The sequence below is a fragment of the Onychostruthus taczanowskii genome, unplaced genomic scaffold, assembly GCF_017590055.1.
Source record: "Onychostruthus taczanowskii isolate IOZ18803 unplaced genomic scaffold, ASM1759005v1 scaffold1, whole genome shotgun sequence".
In the NCBI taxonomy this organism is placed as follows: domain Eukaryota; kingdom Metazoa; phylum Chordata; class Aves; order Passeriformes; family Passeridae; genus Onychostruthus; species Onychostruthus taczanowskii.
Window position 1 is genome coordinate 4,097,631 of NW_024496525.1, and position 19,314 is coordinate 4,116,944.

General features: G+C 47.9%; 1 protein-coding gene across 3 annotated transcripts in view; it reads left to right on the forward strand.

The window, feature by feature from the left end:
• Window positions 1-968: 968 nt before the first annotated feature.
• The window catches only part of TYRO3 (TYRO3 protein tyrosine kinase), a 41,528-nt gene continuing 23,182 nt past the window's right edge, over window positions 969-19,314 (forward strand). The window contains exons 1-6 of one of the 3 annotated variants that reach the window (XM_041399640.1): window positions 969-1,519; window positions 4,798-4,981; window positions 7,050-7,150; window positions 11,152-11,322; window positions 13,979-14,065; window positions 18,004-18,119. In XM_041399640.1, coding sequence (XP_041255574.1) covers window positions 1,432-1,519; window positions 4,798-4,981; window positions 7,050-7,150; window positions 11,152-11,322; window positions 13,979-14,065; window positions 18,004-18,119 — 747 coding nt within the window. In that variant the 5' untranslated portion in view covers window positions 969-1,431. Of the gene's footprint in view, window positions 1,520-4,783; window positions 4,982-6,153; window positions 6,312-7,049; window positions 7,151-11,151; window positions 11,323-13,978; window positions 14,066-18,003; window positions 18,120-19,314 lie in introns of those variants that run through there. The other 2 variants (XM_041399650.1, XM_041399659.1) reach the window with 2 other exon arrangements.

Genomic DNA, 19,314 nt, shown 5'->3' on the forward strand with positions numbered 1-19,314 from the left:
ACGGACGAACCATGAGAACAATTTATATCTAGGGGGGGGGGGGGGGGGAGAGTGAAGATTAGAGTGTGGAATGGAATTATATGAGCTAGTTGTGCCTCAGTTTCTCCTTCCCCCTCCTGGGGATAACGCAGTTTCCCTGCACTCCTCCGTTTAGCCAGGTTTCCAGCGTTGCAGGAGCTGCTGGGCAAGTGCTGCACGCCGATGGCTGTGGCAGAGCTAAGAGCTGCACCGTGTTGTAACGATATCGCTCCTTATGGCGCCTTTCAACCCAGATTCTCACCGTAACTCCTACGAAAAGGCAGCGCCAGATTTTTAAAAAACCTATTTGTAAGTCACTTTTTCCACGCCGTTCTACTAACCCTGTGGCAGCAGAGATCTGCCTCCTAAGCTCTCTCCCTACTTTTCTGCTAGTGGAAAAATGGTCAAGGCCGAGCCGATCCTGCTTGAAGGGCACGGGTGGATCCCTTCACCTTGCCGGTGCTCCTGCACAGCTCAGCTGCCGGGATGGGGTGACCGACATCCCGGGAGCGAGGGGCCGAACGGTGAGCAGAGTGCGGCCGAAGCAAGGAGCTGGAGAGGGCCGGCCGAGGGAGATGGGGCTGGGGGTGCTGCGTGCATGAGGCGGGGCTCTGCTCATCCCGGCAGAGCCTCGGCTTGGGGGGCTGAGTCCCGGTGGTGGCCCCAAGCCCTCCTCCTTGGGGGGCTGGATGGTGCCCTGGGGCTCCAGCGGGGCCACATGTGGGATGGGGGATGACCGGTGTGCCGGCAGCTCCCGCGGATGTGGGTCACCCGCTCCCGGCGCTTGGCAAACCAGGCCGCCCGGCGGAGCAGCCCTCGGGGGGCGCCGCCTCCACACACCTCCTCGCCCTCAGCCGCTCCCGCCCCGCCCCGCCCCATCCCGTCCCGCCCTCCCGGGGGCTCGGAGCCCCGGTCCCGTCCCGGGGCGGCGGAGCGGGGGCGGCGGGCGCGGTGATTCGCCGCTTCGGGGGCGGTGGGCGCCAGGCTCATGCATATTCATGATGTGATGTCAGAGGGGGAGCACAGCGCGCGGTGACCGCCCGAGAGCGCCATTTCCTGAAGGAGGCGGCGGCGGCTGGGCAGGGACGGACGGACGGACGGAGCGACCCGCAGAGTGGCGACGCGGCGGCCAAGCCGGCAGGGGGAGATCGCCCGGCGGCGGCGACCGGACCGGAGCGGACCCGACCCGACTCGACCCCACCGATCCGCGCCGTCGCCCCGCAGCAGGTTCTCCCGAGGCTCGCCCCGGCCGGAGCCAGAAGTTTGAGCGTCCCCGTAGCCTCCCGGGCGAGCCCGGTATCGGGCGGCGACGCGGAGCTGCCCCAGCCGCTGTCGCCGCCGCCGCCGCCTGCACGGGCGGTGGGAGCCCCCCGCGGCGCCGGGAACAGGGGGGAGGATGGTGGTGCGGGAGAGATGGAGCTGAAGCGGAGCATGGCGATCTCGCGGCTCCTCGTGCTGGGACTCTGGGCTGCGGCACTCCGGGACGTCGCTGCCGTGGCAGGTGAGCGGGGCTGACAGCCCGGTGGCGGCGGGGCACTGCCCCCCGAGACCCCGGGTGCGGCGGGGAGGGGCTGCGGGGCACGGCTCCGGCCGCCGGGCCGAGTCTCCCCGCCGGCAGCTCCCGCTCCGCCAGCTCTACGAGTGTCGGTACCCGCTGAGGGTCGCCGGGCAGGAGCGGCCGGGCGCGGCGCCGGGGCTCCTGGTCCGCCCGGTGCGGCGGCCGCGGGGCCTCGGGCAGCCACAGGTGGGGTCGGGCCCGGCGCATTTTGCCCCTCCCGGCCGGGCACGGGCGTCTCCGCCGCGTTTGTGGGGCCAGCGACGTGGCGCTCGGGAGCCGGCGGGGAGCCCGGGCTGTGCGAGCCTCGCCTGCTGCGAGTGGAGTAGCGAGTAATCCTCCCGGTGCTGGCGGAGGCATTGCACTGCTATGTGCCTAGCGCGGGCCGGCGCCTAGGAAAGCCGGGCGCTAACGCATTCCTGAGTGGCTTTTGTTGGTTTTTTTCCCCTCATGAACTCATTTTCCGAAGTTTCAGCCCCCGGTCGGCAGGGAAAGGCAGCGTGCTGGAGCGTCTCGGCGCCCCGGCCAGCCTCCTGCCGAGTTGAGCGGGAGTTTGGGCTCCGCGCCGTGCGTGCAGCCGTGCAGTGACACGGGCTGGGGAGGCTGTGGCACAGGCTGGATCGCTAGATCAGCGTCCTAAGGAATCTGAGGAGCAAAAAACCTTTACCCTGGCATGCATGAGCAGACGTCTTCCTCTCTCTCCACTCCCAACATCACAAAAAACATATTCTGTTCCTAGGAATTAAAATATTCAGAGGTAGCAAGTTTAAAAAACAAACAAACAGATGTGTCATGTATTTTGACAGCTAATGTGTTCACTTGCTGTCAATTCAGACAATTGCTTGATAAGACATTTAAAATATTTCCTATCTATTCATTTCACAATCTGCAGCTCTTACAGGTAGGCTTGGGGGAACCTATTTGGATGAAATTACTTCTTGCACAGTTGAATCAAGAATGTTGTCAGATGAGAAATAGTGAGTGGGAGAGTAAAACGAAGAATAGGTAGAAATTAAAATTCCTATTTGCCTCCTATGTGATTCTTCCTGATACCTGCAGGAAGAGATGCTGCAGCCAAAACTGCATTATTGACCTGTGAAGTTATTAAAAATACTGATCTGTAATTCTTCATTTCGGTTGAAATGATGGAGGGATTATACTTGGACAATATGGACAACTCTGACTGGACACTTGTACTGTATGTTAATTTCCTACATCATTGATTCCTCTGCTAACTGAAAACCATGTAGGATCTCTAACAATATTTCCTGGTTTAATTTATGGCTAACTCTTTCAGCAGGGCCGTCTGAAGGATGCTGAGTAGTTTGATTTTCCATGAAGGCACCTGCAATGAAAATGTCTCTCAGTTTGTGCATGTGTAGCAGCCTGGCTATATCAGTTTTCTGTAACACAGAGAGAGCTGCTATGGAGCTTCCATGTTGTATTCCAGTGCTGTGAGTGGTGAAAGGGAGGATGCTTTCTGGCATGCACTGGGACATGTAGTTTGTGTCACGTTTGAGTTAAGTAATGCGAGGTTAGGTCATCCTCACCCAAGGTGATCAAATCCTTAGCCCAGCAAATAAGCTGTAGCAACTAAACTCAAGTGATCAGCTTGCCCATTTCCAGTGCTCTCCGTGAATTTTTTAAATGAGTAACAGCAGACAGAAAGGCAAAAGACTGAGTGTCGGGAAACCAGCTGGGGAATCTCATTAAGGAAAGGAATAAAGACCTTCTGCCTGTGTTCTGGGTTTTCTCCTAGACTGCTGGTACTCATCTGGGTACAGGCTGCTGGTGGCAGGGCGCTGGCTGGTCCCACAGTGCTGGCTCCCCTTCTCCCAGCTGTAACAACCATGCTGTGAGTTCCTCTGCTGCTCCTCTGCCCTGTGAGATGGTGCCCTCATGGCTGTGGGAGGGTGGCATTTTAGCAAGAAGGGAAGTGGCAGATCCGAAATCTGTGTTGGGTTGCCGGTAAGGCTCTAACAGAGTTTGAGAGCAACAGAGCTGCTCACTAAGGAGCACTTTCTGACTGTCTCTGTGGGTAGCAAGGCATCCTGTGAGAAGCTGACCAGCCAGTGAACTGGGTGAAGTTGTAATGTACTGTGATACGTGGCCAGGCAAGAGTGATGGAGTAATTTTTTTTCTGAAGGATGTGGAGTCCACTGCCAGGGCGTAATACTGGACTAGGCTAGACCAGTTCTGGTCTGTCAGTCCTGTGCCACTGCATAGGAAATAGCCACTCTCCCTAACAAAACTAACTTTACATTTATTTTCTACCTTCCTGCTTTCCCACGGTCTCCTTTGATCTTCTCGTTCCTCCTTTATATGCCTGTCTTTCTTAAATGTGCTTAGATAGTTGGCTTCCGTGTCTTCTCATGGCAGCAAATTCCATACATTCGTTTCTGCTTGAGGGAAACACTCCCCGTCCACCCACACACGTAACAGTGCTCCGGGCCAAATTCTGATCGCTTCTGTGTCCATGTAAACCTGAGCAGCTTCACCAGCTCTGGCCCTGCTGCTTTGGGATGGCAGTGGTGTAGCTCTGGGTACAGTGTGGTCCTTTGGCTGGACTGGAGGGTCCTCCAGGCAGTTCGTTCAGCACACGCCCACATCACGCAACAGAAATATCTGTTCTCTAACAGTTCTGCTCCTCAGTGAGGTATGCTGTGGAATAGGCTTTGCTTTCATGGGTTTTGCAAATTGTAGAGAAGCTCTCTGTAAGGCAGGAGAACAGTGTATGCTGAATAACAAAACATAATTGATTCTTTCTCATATCCACGCTCTTTGCAAATGCATACAGTGGAGCAAGCACGATGTTTTCTCAGCAGCACAAGAACACCACAGCTTGGATCCAGGCCTGGGGAAAAGAGGGAGGTGTGGTAGCGTGTTGAACAGATGCAGTTAGCACTGCTGGATCACTGACATGGCGAAGCGCCCGGAGTTTCTGTGCGTCTCTGCTTGGGCACTGCTCTGCAGAACATCACCCTGCTGTTACACAAGTTGAAAAAATCCCCATGTACACACTGAACCAGCACTTTTCTCCAGAAATTGTGCTTTCAGTGCTTGCATTTGCTTAGCAGACATAGTAGAGCAGTGCTGAGACTAACACACTCCTCTGCAGCGTGTGCTGGTAGGGTATGTAATTCCAGACCACCAACCTAGAGTAATTTGCTGTACTCCAACCCCCCTTCTTCTGGGGGTGGGGCGGAGTAGTATTTTTTTTTTAGGTATGAAATTTACAGGACCTCCAATCAAATTAAAGGTGTCCCAGGGTCAACCCGTGAAACTAAATTGCAGCCTCGAGGGAATGGAAGATCCCGAGATGTTGTGGATCAAGGACGGAGCAGTGGTGCAAAGCGTAGACCAGGTGTACATTCCAGTAGATGAAGAACACTGGATCGGCTTTCTCAGGTACAGCAGATGCAGAGAAAGAAGAATAACATGGAAACTATTGCACAGTTTTCTGCTGTCAGCTATATCTCTGCAACTGCAGTGCCCTCAGTGGGGCAGAGTCCTTAGGTCTGCAGTTCACTGTGTGGCAAGGGCATAACTGAGAGCAGAACTGAAGCCACTGAGCGCTGAGATTTTATCCACTAGAACCATATTGGTTTTCTGACTACTGTGGGGACAGGTGCTTTGCTAATGCTTGTGATGCTTGAGACGTGACTTCAAGGTGAAAGGATGGTCTTGCTTTGTTTGTTCATCTTGTTCTGCCATGCTGCAGTATAAATAGGTTTTCTCTCTTGTACTCATCCTGTTCTCTTACTCTCTCTCTCTTGAGCTGTCAATCTGCCTAAAGGGTGAGGATTGTTGGTTGAAATGATACTTCCAGGACTTCATACCCTTCCTTTCTTTGGGGAGGAGTGTTTGTCCTCTGAACCATCCCTGATTCATTTTACAATGAAGCCTAGTTTATTCCTATTACATTTACACTACATGATATCAGTCCTGATCCATTCAGAGGCATGAAACTCTTGTGCAAAACAGATCTCTGCACTTTTATTTCAGCAGAAGAGGGATGTCAGCTAGTTCTGGAAGTACTGAGATAAACAAGACCCAAGGTTCTGCTCTGTCTTTTTTATGCATTAAAAGAGCTTGTACAAGTGAACATACCAACACCATGAGAGCTCAAAACTGTTGACTGACTGAGAATCACTCTTCCCTGAGCTCTGGCTTCATCTCCTGTTACATTTCTTGGATTGACACTGCACAGGGTCTCCAATTCCACCAACTAAAAGTCTTTTTGTTAAAGCTTGTCTGTAAGAAACATTTTGTTAGGAAAAAACATCTGTGCACAGTAAAACTATTGCATAACATTTTGTTGTGGAAACAGTTTGTCTTGAAACTATAGTGTTTACTTCCCCCCAGTTCCACTAGTTAACTCTGTCCTTCACAATATCATTCTGACCTCCTTTCTTGCCTCTTGTTTTACTCTGCTGAGAACTCTCTCTGCAGCACCAGAGATAAGTTAGGGTGCTAAATCTGGCTGTATCTGAATCTCTTTCTCCTTTTTCCTTTCTTCTCCTAAAGAGATAATTTCTACCACCCCCGTGTGACTCTCTGATGTGATCACTGTGTTTCAGAACACGGGCAGGACAGCTGATGCCATTTGAAGGTCCAGCTCTGAAAACTGGGCTGTAGGGAGTCCATTTTGTGCATTTCGGCAAACACTCTCCCCTTTCTGTCTTCCTTCCTGAGACATCCTTCCCCTTCTCCGAGGAGGACTGCTAGCCTTAGAAAGGTGGGCATCAGCTCTGCGCAGGATCCCTGCATGGCAGCGGACGCACGGCTGCACGGCCTGCGGGGAGCAGGCAGCACGGCTGCCCTGACGGGCTCTCCGAGGCACTGGTGCCTTTGGTGGCTGAGACCTCGTTGCTTTGGTACCAAATTCTGCCCTTGCTCAGCATGCACCAGCATAACCCCTTGAAATCACAAACTGGGAGGCCCAAGGAGTTTTGCAGCGTGAGCTGCTCTTGGGATCAGGATAGTGCTGAGCACAGTTGAGGCAAGGGGGACCCTTTTCTGACCCATCTCTTCCTGTATGAGGCTGTTGCCAGTCCTGTCACCTGAGGCAAAGCACTCAAGCTCGCTGGAGGTTTGCAGTGTGGAGTTTCCTGCTAGGTCAGATGTTATAGGCCAAGCTGTCACACTTGAAGGCTAGCTAGAGTCATGATTCAGGATGGAGATGACCCCTTCCTATCCTCAGAGGACACAGATGACTGATTTTCTGCGAGGATGTTTTGGAGGAAGACTGTCTGCTCTGCAAGGACTTTCTCCACCCACTTTAGAGAGGAGCCTCCCATCTCTGCTGTTTTGCCATGTGCTTTGTGCTGGCTGGCTGTTGATCTCCTCCCCAGAGCTGGCTGTGTCTCAGTGGGTGTTTTCCATGCATCTGGTTTGCCAAACACTGGAGGGTCCTTTGGGGCAAAAACATGCTTTATCCACATAAAATATCGATATGGCTTTTGACTTTTTTCAGCTTGAAATCCGTCGAGCGGACAGATTCTGGGAAGTACTGGTGCCAGGTTGAGAACGGGGGGAAGAAGGAAGAATCACAACAAGTGTGGCTCATAGTGGAAGGTAAGGAGGAGTAGTAGTGCTGGTTTCCTTTCACGGCTGACCCACCAGTATGCTCTAGGTCGAAGTGGTGAGAGCAGATTGCTCCAGTGACAGGCTTCTTGGCTCTGAACCATTGCTGCTCATTGCAGGGAAATCCTACAGAGCAGAAGAACTAGGAGAACTGCTTCAATGAGCAGAGCTGTCCGTTCATTGCCTTCTGGTTTTATTTTGGCATGTTAGGAAACAAGATCTTTTTGTGCAAGCACATTTCTTTCCAGCTTTTAAATCCATTGTTGCGGTCATCTCTAAATAATTCACAGAATGGTGAATAGTTCAGGTTGAGAGGGATCCACGGGGTTCATCTGGTCCAACCCACTTCTCTAAGCAGGGTCACAGTCTGCTTCTGCGTGTCAGCCAAACAAGTCTTTGTGGGCAAGGTACAGTTTTAACGCAGTTGTGAGTTCTGCGAGGAGTGCTGTACATCAGCACTTCATAGCTGTGGCTGCTCCATGTGGCGCTTTTGTGTCTGGGGTTGTCTGATAAGAATGGCTTCTACATGGCTGCTAAAAATCACCCAAGGCAGTGGGGATTGGTGGCTTCTTACTTTCTCTAGTTTCATTTCCCTTGAGCCATGGTTCTGTTAGATCCTCTGTTACAAGCCAGTAGTCATAGGATGGCTTAGTATTTGGTGAAGAAGTTGACAAGAGCAATGCATTTGCAGCAAGAAGTAGTTTTTTGTATGTGTTTGGTAACATTTTGGGGCACAGCTGAATTGACAGCCCTAGACAGTGGGGAGCAGGGAGGGTGTTGTGGGAGGTGATGTGATCTGGGTATTTTACAGCAAAGGTCTTGCTCACTCAGAGCATGGGAACATTCATAGCAGCTCTCACAAGAAAAGTAACACATTCTGCCTTCTATAATCCCAGGCTTTTGTCCACCTAAGTTTTCAGGTGTAGTTTCATCTGGAGAACATTGTTTACAGCTTAAAACACTCTCTCGTGCGGAGTTTTTATTTCTATCCAATTACCACGGTCTGCTCCAGAGGTGGCTGCATTTGTGTGGTGGGTGCGTTAGGAGTGATTGGGTAGCTCAGCGTGCCAAGCTGTCTGAAATAAGCGTGCGGCCCTTCTGGACTGCACAGGCAAAAAGTATCAAAGTCACAAAAAACCAGCTGCAGTTAGGTAAGGTGGAGTGTGTTGAGAACGAAGGCCAAAGCTGACAGCAGAAGTGAAAAAAATGCAACAAGTTGCCTTTATGAGAAAAACAAGTATGGCAGAAGGTAGTTAAACTTGACCTGGGCATGTGTAAAGGGAGTTGGTGGATATAATTAAAAAGTAACAAGTAGTGATAAGGGGTGGAGTTAAAAAATGTGTCAGCTCTTAGCATAAGAAAGCACCTGGGATATCAGACCCACCTTTGCTGTTATCTGTGTGTGTTTCTTCCTGGGATGTGCCAGCTTTGTGTGGCAGTGGTTGCTCTGTCGATAACAGCTGTCCTCTGACTGAGAGAGGATCTTTACTCTGGTGATTTGCAGCCTTCAGTGCTGACATGCTTCAGTGTGGGACACAAACAAATGTGGACTATTGGTGACCTAACTTTAAATGAGCTTGACTGGATTTCTATGCTGTGTAATATCTTCTTAGGTAGTCTGTATCTGCCAGATTTTCTAGCAATGGTATTTGAACTGTCTTTGTAATAAAAATGTTTGATCTTATTAAACACTTCTCAGAATTTACAAAACCAAAATTGTTTTGAACCTGTTTCCTGGTTTAGAAACGAGTCTCTGGCCTTACTGAGAACATGATAGTGTTTGATGGCTGGAGAGGTGATCTGAAGCACACTGTGGAGTGTTAAAAAACGGATCGTGTTTCTTACAGAACTTTCTGTCTGAAATTACACCTCTGACTGTGTGGCTGTTCCTGGGGCTGCCAGCCCCCATTGTGGCTACAGTCAGAGACCAAGCCACACCCGTGTGGACACATTCCCCTGAACCAACACTGTCTCAAAACTGAGCTGTACACAAAAATCAGCCCTAAAGGTTGGATGCTGGCTTGGAAGAGGGGAATTGGTGGGATCATTTCCTTGTTTTTCTGTTGATTTCATGGCTGCTGGCTGCTCAGTGCCTCCATGGGGCTTCTGTGAAAGGGATGTGCTGACATTCACCTCGTACCAGGAACTGGGAGGCTAAATGTGTCACAGGCAGCGAGCTGTCCAGGTAACATACGGACGGGGGCAGTGCGAGTTCCTCAGCTGGATGAGTCAGCTGCACTCCCTCAACTATGAAAGTTTTTAATTGTGGTCTTGTCTGCTCTGTTTAGCTGCTACCAAAGTGAGAAAACCTGCCAAGCTGGGCAGGATCTTCCTGAAAGTTTACCTTGGGTGTCATGACAAATGGACAGGAGGCAGGGATCCTGCTCACAGGATTGGTGATTATTTTCCCTTCTAATCTTCCTTGGAGGACAAAGCAGGCAGAGGTGTTGCAGCTGGTATCTCAAAAGCTTACTCATTTTTATTGCTTATGTATGCATGCAATAAAAAAATGAAGTAGAATATGTCAGCAAAAACAAGCAGTATGCCATGATAATGGATATACCTGTCCTGAACATTAGCCTTTGCACAGATAGGTACTGTCATTCCTCAAGAGACTTGGGTTTAGACCTGTTTTAATCTGTTCATTTACTTACTACACTAAGGGAAGGAGGCAAGGAAGGCACGAAGGAGCTGCTACCTGAAAGATGTGAACGTGACTGGACAGTCAGCAAAAGACTGAGGAAAGCACTTTTGGCTGTAGCTTGGGGAAAATGTCAAGTGTTAGGCTTCTAAATCCCTATTTAGGTGCCTGTATTAATTGCCTGCTGATGGAAGTGCTTGGGCCTGTCATCTTTGGCCAGGGACAGACAGAATAGTTTCAGCATGTGAGTGCACAATATTGTCAGTTCCTTTGTTTATTTGAGGAAACAGATCAGCAGCTTCCAGAACATGCTTTTTCCAGCTGAGAATACCTGATTTTGGTCGGAGTAAGTGCTGTTGGTAGCAGCAGTGTTTGAGACACAAAGATTTCTGTATAGAAGGGATCTGAACATTTCTCTGGGTCTTCAGCTCTTCCACCAATCACCAGAAGTACATACTGGCTGTCCTGCATGGTCAGCACTGCTGCTGATGGCTGGTGAAATTTGTGCTGCTGGTTTGGAGCACTGAAACCACTAGAGTTTTGACATTGCCCATGAGAGGAACCACATCTCTTGATGTGTGGAATTACAGTCAGCTATTGCCACTTAGAGATGACCTGAGGTAGCTTTGCAGCATTGCAACTGCGTTCTGCTCCCCGTGGGCCTAATCTGATACCTGTTGTACCAACCAGGAGTCTTTCCATGGTGGGGAGCAGATAATTACTGAGAGAGCTGTGTCCATGGATAGCCTTCAGCTCTGAAACAAATTACCCCTGACTCCGAGGCAGCCCAGTAGTCGTGGTGTCAGAGTGTGCTGGAAGGCGTCTCCATTCAATTAGGCTGCAGAGGGAGCATTGTAAATGCTCCCAGTCTCTCACCGCGGGGATTCTTTCCTCATTCATGCGTTTGTTAAAGCCGGTAGTTCAACACTTTCTCAAGCTTCAGTTTTTAATGCATGGCAAGAAGTATCTGTAGCTGGATTAGCTGTCTTTTAAAGTGGTGTCTGCCACCACTAAAGTTATTGACTGTTGCCTCTTTAAACTTCAATCTCTCCAGCTGAAAAATTGAGAAAATACTACCACTAAAAGCCCTTTCATAGGGGAGTCTTGTAATTGAAAGTGGTTTTTCAAAGGCATTGTGGGAAGCAAGCACTCTTTCTCTCTGACTTCCAGTAGTAGCACACTTAGGTGTCATGCCCTGAGGTGATGAAGCATATCTGACCCTTGGTTTTTGTGAAGGGCTTGGAGGGCGTCGGATTCAGCCTAGCAGCAGGACAGATGGATGTCCAGTGTTAATGGAAATAAACAACAGGCAGTTGCTCCAGTTATTGTCACTTGTCTGTTGCTTTTCCAGGTGTGCCCTACTTTACTGTGGAACCTGAGGATGTGTCCGTGTCCCCTAATGCTCCATTTCATATGGCCTGTGCTGCTGTTGGTCCCCCTGAACCAGTGACAATTGTCTGGTGGATGGGAGATTCTAGAGTGGGGCTTCCAGATGTCTCTCCCTCCATCTTAAATGTGTCAGGTAAGGCTGCTGCCACTGCAGGGGATCACTTGGAGCATCAGAAGAGGAGAAGAGCTCTGTATGTTGGGTAGCCACATAGTGTGGGAATGGTGTTTAACTCTGCATTAAAGGTTGAGTGGTCACGATCACGTACAAAGATTATCTCGAGGGGTGGTGGTTGCCCAGTGTGTTTTCTGCTGGCTTGAGGCACACAGGCTCTTACAGAGTTTGGATGTGCTGGCACTCTTGTTGAAGGTGCTATTGAACAGATGATGCATTGGGTGCCTCTTGTTCCACCTCGTGGAGGGTGTTCATGGTTATATGAAGTGACTCTGTTGGTGCCATTTCACTTGGAACTCTCCAAGCATTCACACGTAACAGATGCCATCCCCTCCCTCTGTGCACACACTGCTTTCCCCCCTCTTACCCACCCCCATCTCTGTTCTTGCAGGCTTGCTGGGTGCTCTTATCATTGAAATCTGACTGCCTCATGTAATTGATTCTTCAAGAGTGATTGTATCAGTGCTGAAATGGGCTGGTTGATGCCCTTCAAGACCGAGGTTTGCCCCAGAGCAGAGCTTTCCCCAGCAGAGTCAGAAGAAAAACTCAGGAGCCAGGAGGTGTTAGGGCCTCTCTTCAGACCACTTTCAGAAAAGGGCGATGTTTCTCTACCTAGAACTGACTGCAGCTATTCTTGCAGTTACCTCTTACAGGTAACTTCACTGTAGTTAGTTGTCCAACAGCCTTGTGTTATGTTTTCTCTTTGCTGCTGTTTTGGTATTCTCAACACCCCTGACCCAAAGTTTAACTGGTTATTTAGAAAGAAAAGGTTTTACAACTAACAGTTGTCTCTAGGGCCTCTTTATCAGTGTTAATACAGCTACATCCAGGGTGAGTTTTTGTATGTCTTTGGCCATCCTTTGAGCTGTCCAGTCTTATTCAGGCTTTTCATAGAACCTTTTTTATTCAAAAATCAAAACATGATTTGTGATTTGAAATGGTTTTAATCATCTGCTCCTGCTCTTATGTAGCCGCCAATGCTGTTCTAAGTTGGAAATGAAAACTGCTCCCTTATGATATAATCTGCCTGTTGAAATGGAAACTGAAAAGATGGATAGTCAAGAGGAGAAAGACAATAAAACATGTCACCCCTCCTCCACTAACTCATCCCACAGTGCCTCACAAAATATCTGTTGTTATGGGGCAGTGGCTTGGAAGCCTGAAAAAGACGTCTGTTCCTAGTGATTCTCTAAATGAATTGCTATTTTATTTATTAAGTGTCTTCAGCACCTTTATTTGCTTCCAGTGTTCTTTGGGATGCTCCTTGGGCCCACCCTCTTTCAGTGCACTTTGGGGTGTCCCTTGGACATATCTTGTCTTTGCAACTTAAAACATTAGCAGGACACCACCTGCATGGTTGGATTACCAGAGCATGTCAAAAGAGGCAGTTGGTAAGAAAGCAAGCATTGCTAGCTGAGGAAAGTATCACACTGAAGAAAATAGTAACAAAATACATGGCCAGAAAGCAAGCATTTAGAAGGTTCAGCAATGTTGTATTTGGAAAGCAGTGCTGGCATGGTGCTAGGGAACACGCAGTTCCTGGTTTGTGGTGTATTTTGTATTTTCCTCAGGGCAGGGCTGTGTTAGGTTCTGTCTTGGGACAGGCCTACCACATCAGGTGCTGCTCTGCTGTGCTGCCTGGCCTTCAGCCTGTTGGCAGCACGTTCCTCTGGTTCACAGGGATGAGAATAGCACTGCCTCCTCTCTCCCAGTTCACCTTCTTTGCAATGCTGTTAGTCTCAGGCTTGGGAGATGAGTCAAAGGTCAGAGACTGTGCAAGCTGCTCTGTGCAGCTCTGAAATGTTTTTCCTTCATAAAGTCTGTGCCCACAGTGAGCCAATCTTTAACTTTTCTCAGATAGAGCCTTTTAAGGCAACTGAGGGCCAAGCCCCGTTACAGTAGTTGCTGGACACAGTTCTCCAGGCAGCCTTGCAAATCTATCTCAATTCCAATTAATTTACAATATCTGTATGTGTCCTGGGGGAGACAGACATCATGCCACGATGCCATAGGATGGATGGATGCTCACAGAAGACATTCTAACTTGTAATACCCCTGGAAAGTGTTTCAGTGCAGCTGCAGTAGCATTTAACCTCCACTTCCTTTGTGTGTCTTCAGAAGTCTGATGCAAAGTGAGGGACAGGTGAGCATTGACTAGAAATAGGCAGCATCTGACTAAAAGTTTTCCTGGGCTTACAGCCCACTGGGAAGATGAATGTTGCTCAGGTGGAGGCTGAGGCCCAAAGCATTGGGCTTTGTGTGAGCTCACAGTCCAGCACAATCCTTGCTCCAAAGAGGCTCACCAGAATCTGAGAAGCAGACCTCTACTACCTGAGCACTATGAGCTGCTGTCCTGACAAAATCTTCCTTTCCAGTGCTTTCAGACACTTCCAAGAAAGCTTTTCTGCTTTGCCACACTCCCCACCCCACCATTAAAAATGTGCTTAGCACATTAATTACATTGAAATCTGCATGCCTTTGATTGGCACCCAGCTCCCCCCTCCAACTGCCTGTACTACTTCAGCTGGATGTTACGAATAACTGAAATTCTGCTGAAGGTTGAAGATGGATTATACAGCTATTTGTGTTTCCTTTCCTTTTCTTGGCTGATCTACAGGTATTAATCAAAGCACAGTTTTCTCCTGCGAAGCTCACAACGTAAAGGGATTGTCTTCATCTCGGACTGCCACTGTTCAAATTAAAGGTGAGAGACTGGGTGCCAGAGACTGGGCAAGGGCCTTGGATTGCTCTCTGGGGAGGGAAAGTAGAGCTCCTTAATGCAAGGAGTTGCCTCAAGGCTGCCAGCACCGGCTGGAGCTCTCAGCAGTCGAAACAATGCTTTGGTTCCAACAGCACTTCCCACTTCCTATGCAGGGCCGTATCCCAGGCTGTTGAAAAGAATCAATCCACATCTGATTCAGGAGTGGAAATGTGATGTCAAATGATAGCCTTTCCTTGAAAAGGAGAGAGCTGGGGCTATTAAGTTGTTTGTGAGAGATGAAGCTGATATAAATTTGTAGCAGGGAAGTCTTTCCCTCTTGGGAATAGATGGGTCTTGTTAGAGCTAAAGAGGCCATTACTTGTGCTTGCTTTTATTAGCATCACATTAGATGCTGAAAAAAGTCAAGGAAGGTGATCACCAGTGGCCAGTAAGGTCTGCTTATCCACACTGGGTTTATGAATTTTATTTTTTAAATTATTTGCTCTTTAAAAGCTCATTGAAAACAAATAATTCCTAGCCTGTGTGTGATCAGTTGCCATTTGGAAGTCTCCAGGCTGATGTGACATTTCCTCTGTTCCTCCAGGTAACTGAAACAGGGATAATCAGAGCAATCAGCTCTTCCCCTCTTCTTCATGTTGAGATGCTTCTGCATTTGAATTTTTAGTCATGCTTTAAAGCACTTTTAATTACGTGATCATCAGTTCCAGGAGAGGCATGGCACAAAAATAATATGTTCCAAGTGGTAGCTTATTGCTCAGCACAAAAACAAGCAATCCTTTATGTACTGTAGTTGTAGTAGCTCGTGTTCATTAAAGGGCAGATCGAAATCCAGCTGTAACCTACTGCTCTTGGAGTGTGTTTATGTTCAGGACATTGTGGTTACTGCTATGCCAAGAATGCAGTACGTTGCACTAGTAAGATTTATAACTTAATTTAAAACCATTTGGAGTTGTTGCCTTAAAGGCTTGTCTACACAGTGCAGTTAGTTATTGTAGAATATATCTTCTATGGATATTTTATCCTGGGATAGAATTTAGTTCACAAAGCTATTACACTTTAAAAAATCTTGTCAAGCCATAATTTGAAAAAACATTTAGCATAAACAAGCTTTTGAAGTTTTTAATGTTAATACAGATTATTATTTTTTTAACCATTAATAAGATGAAGGGGTAAAGACCTCAGAATTCTCTAATTTCCTAGCAATCATGTTTAGCTGAAAAGTGTTCTTCAGGGATCATCAGCTAATTAATCCACAGAGCCTATTTAGGAGGGACATATTTCCATCGCACACTTGGGTCACACACATGCGTTCTAGATCTGAGAAGGAGCAAGCTTAAGTCACTCAGCTAACATTGCACCAGTGTGTGGCATGTCCCAGAGACAAAAATTGAGGTTTTGAATAGCAAGTCCAGTAGTCATAAAAGTTATGTCTGTAGTCATAAAAGTTATGTCTAAAGAAGTAGTTATAAATTTACCTAAGTGATGAGGCTTTTCTAAATAGAAAAGCTTCGAAGATCTAGTGTAGCCCTGTTAAAATTAAAACAAAGCTCCTTCATAGCAGAAATAGGGCAGGCCCAGATAATGTTTATTTAGTTCTTGATCCTATGAACATGCAGAATTCAATGAAGTTACTTCTGGAAGTAGTTGTCTTTGCATGCATATTCAGGACCTTCCTCTCTTATACAAACCCATCTGCTTATGAGGACTCTTAAATCTTTCTACAATTTATTAAACAATTGGTTTCTTCTGTGTTTCCAGAGGCAAATATTTTTGCTAGGACGTTGACAAACTGTTAACATTTCTTCCTATTTGCTCCTGTTGTTGTTCATTATCTATTCTCTGAGGTGCCCACAATGTGCTGGGTGTACTCCAAGCAGAAAATTACTGTTATTGTAGCCCACAGTCCCCAGCCATTACAAAGCCCCATTGTTCAGCCACTCTCTAAGCACAGAGGAAGCTAACTCTCTTATGTTAACACTCAAGGTCCTGTTTTCTGACAGGCTTTCTCTCCTTTATGTGTGCAGCTAACACTTTTAGGGTTGTATCCCGTGTTTCAGAGCACAACAGGAAACAGCCGCCCACAGTTTTTTCCCAAGAGATGATGGGACAATGCATCTGGCCCTTGCTTGCAGAGTTAGGGGAAGGTGCTAGCAAGCCAGCCCTCCTCAGGCACTGTCTCCTTCACACAGGGGCTGTGTTAGCAGTTGGTTATTCTCGCTGGTGGCACAGCACATATCTCCTTTGAGCCTGCCATCCTGTGTTGAAAAGTACGCGTTGCTAAACCCAGAAGTTACAGGTGTGTCTGCAAAAACTTGAGTTATGGACAATGTTTCAGCAATACCCAGTAAGCAGTAACAGCAGGATTTTTTCCCCTTAAAGAGCTTACAGACCTGAACACAAAACATCAAAAGAGAATGAAACAAAGATGCAGGAAAGTCTTAAGTTAACTAATAACTCATTGACCAGCTTCTATCCCAGACCCTTAGTCTCCTGCCCCACCCCCTATCCACACTCCCTGTCCTTATCTAGGTGCCAGGCCCTGCCCCCAGGTCCTGGTAACTGGTTAACCAATTAACAAAGGCTTTATAGGGTTAATCTGTGTCACCATCTATTTGTCTCCTCCAGGCCCTCTGCAGAGACCCAAGTGTTTGGGCTCTGCATTTCTCTTGCAAGATGGCCCTGTGGATATGCTGAGGGCAGCAGTATTGTGGTTGTCCTTGGTGCGGTGAACACAAAGTGCTCTGGCAGGGTAGAAGATGCAGCTGGAGAAATCCTGGCTTGCAATTGCTTTTCTATTGCTGCTTTCTGAGGGATACAACTCAGGAGGCATGGAAAATTCAATCTGCAGGCAGGGCCTTGTCCTGAGGATGGGTTTCTGAAAGAGGACTCCTGAGGGTACAATTTGTTGAGGTGCTGCAGGGAAACTATTACAAGCATCAGTGTGCAATTTTTTAAAATGAGAAAGGTCAGGGGAGAAGTTAGTATTCATGAAGCTGCTAATTTTGTCAGGAGTGAAGTGCCAGAATGAAAACTCAGAGGTGAAAAAGAGATGGTGACCAGAAGGATAGGAATTAACTATGCAGAATTACAGTGAAAAGGAAAAAAAAGGAAAGGAGAAGTCAAAGGGAAACATCAAAGATCCTGAAAGGAAGCCAAACAGTTTGATGTTGTTCTGTGGTGGTAGGAAGCGTGAGCATCTGATTGACTGTCCAGTCTTGGAATCTTGATTTTGTTCCTGGCTCTGCCCTTAATTTGTGTAGTGGTATCAACCACGTGTGGCAGTGTGACAGACACTCCTTTTGGCTTGAATTTCCCCTCTGTAAAATGCAGTTTATTTGTCCCAAGCCTGAGGAGGCAGTTTTCAGTCCAGGCTCTGTCCCAGGGTGTTTCAGTGGGAGTTTGCAGTGGACACCTGGAGGAAGCACAAAGAGGTCTACAGCAAATCCAGCTCCAGGGTATTCAGGTCACTACAGCAAGCCACCTCCACCCGGTGCTGGCAGAGCTGGTGTCAAAGGCTGGACTGAGAACTGAGGTGGGATTTTAAAGCCCTGATTTAGTTCACAATGTGGGTCCACAGGCAGCTGTGTGCAGGGCTGAGTCATGCCCTGCGATGGAGGGGGAAGGAAAGAGAGCTGAGTAGGAAAGGTGTAAACATCACACACTGGCATTGCTATCAAAGAGATCAACCACTTCCTGTGTGCATTGATGGACAATGATGAATGGCTGACAATAGCTTGTCCAATGTTAAATTAATAGTTTCATTCACAACAAGTCTGGGACACTCTCTAAAGATGTGATATTTTACCACATTTCTGGTAGTGATTTCATTGCGTAATTTTTAGCCTCAGGCCTCTTCCATTTCCACGTGAATACCTGCTCAGTTCTGTGTACACTGAAAGGTCTCTTTGTTTCCTTTCTAGCCATGCCTCTCCCACCTCTCAATGTAACTGTAAGCCAAGTCACCAGCAGCAATGCCAGCGTGGTCTGGGTGCCAGGATTTGATGGCCGTGCACCTCTCCATTCTTGCACTCTTCAGGTATGGCCTCTCTGGGTTGTGCCCTGTCCTGCATAAATAATAGGACTTACTTAAGCCACATTTCCTGGGCTATTGTTTGCTCTCCCAACTTTTTAGCAGTGTTCCAATTCTTACTTCACAGCCTTAAAACATAAGAACTTAACAGGAGGCAACTCATAGGTGCCAAAGAGCAGGTCATGAACTTCATGCTCAGAAGTTAAGTGTTAAAGACTGGCCACGTTCTCCAGGCCAGCTGGTTATCAGTTGCTTTGTGGCAGCTACTCCATGGAGGTTACTACACTGCAGCACACATGAAGCATGCAGCACTCTGTGGGAAGTGCCCTGGGTGAGCTGTGCTCACCCTTTCTGCATGGAGCAGTGGCCCATGGTAGCTTGTACCAGGGCAGGTGCCTGTGAGTCCCACTCCAAATCAGGCCTGTGCTGTGGGATGCCAGAAGAAGGGCAGGAATTCAGACATACCAATGAATCCAAGGGATGAGGAGCTTGCAAATTATAGGATGTGGTACAGGAAAGGTAGGAATGATGGAGGCAAGAGGCAGATTGAGCTTTTTGATACAAGATAAGACCTATTTGCATGTTTCAGAGCAAATTTAAGTCCTGTCTCTAAATCTTGATTGGTTTTCTATTGTCAAAGACCAGTTCTTCCCAGAAAATCACACTTGATACTATTCTGTAGCTCTGCTAGGTCCAGCGTAGTCCACATCTGTGAAAAGCTGGTCTGCTTCTTGAATTTCCTGAAAACAATGGTATGTGTCCAAGCTCAGGCAGAGTTAGTTTCTATCATTGCATACTTAGCTGTAGAATCAGATCAAAGAGCAGGTAACCCAGTGCGAAAATAAATGGTGATACCCAAAGCAGGCTGTGCAAACACAACCAGGCACATTCCCTGTGGATTTATTTGTCAGGCCCCTGTGCTTTCCCTACCTGATTACAGCAGCATTATGAGCTGGAGTGGAATTTCTGTGCAGTGTTACCAACTACGCAGAGGAGGATTATAAACTTAAGGTATGCTGGAAGCAGTCTAGCTAATTTACTTGTAGTCCTATTTTTATTTGGGGAGAAACCAGAGGTTTCATGCTCTGCTGTTTATTATATTTCAGTAGTAAAGGAAATCATAATTTAGTTTCAGCTCACTGGCAGAAAGAACTCCTGAATGCAGCTGGCCCTGGTTTGTGGGTTTTGTTGCTGCTTCTGT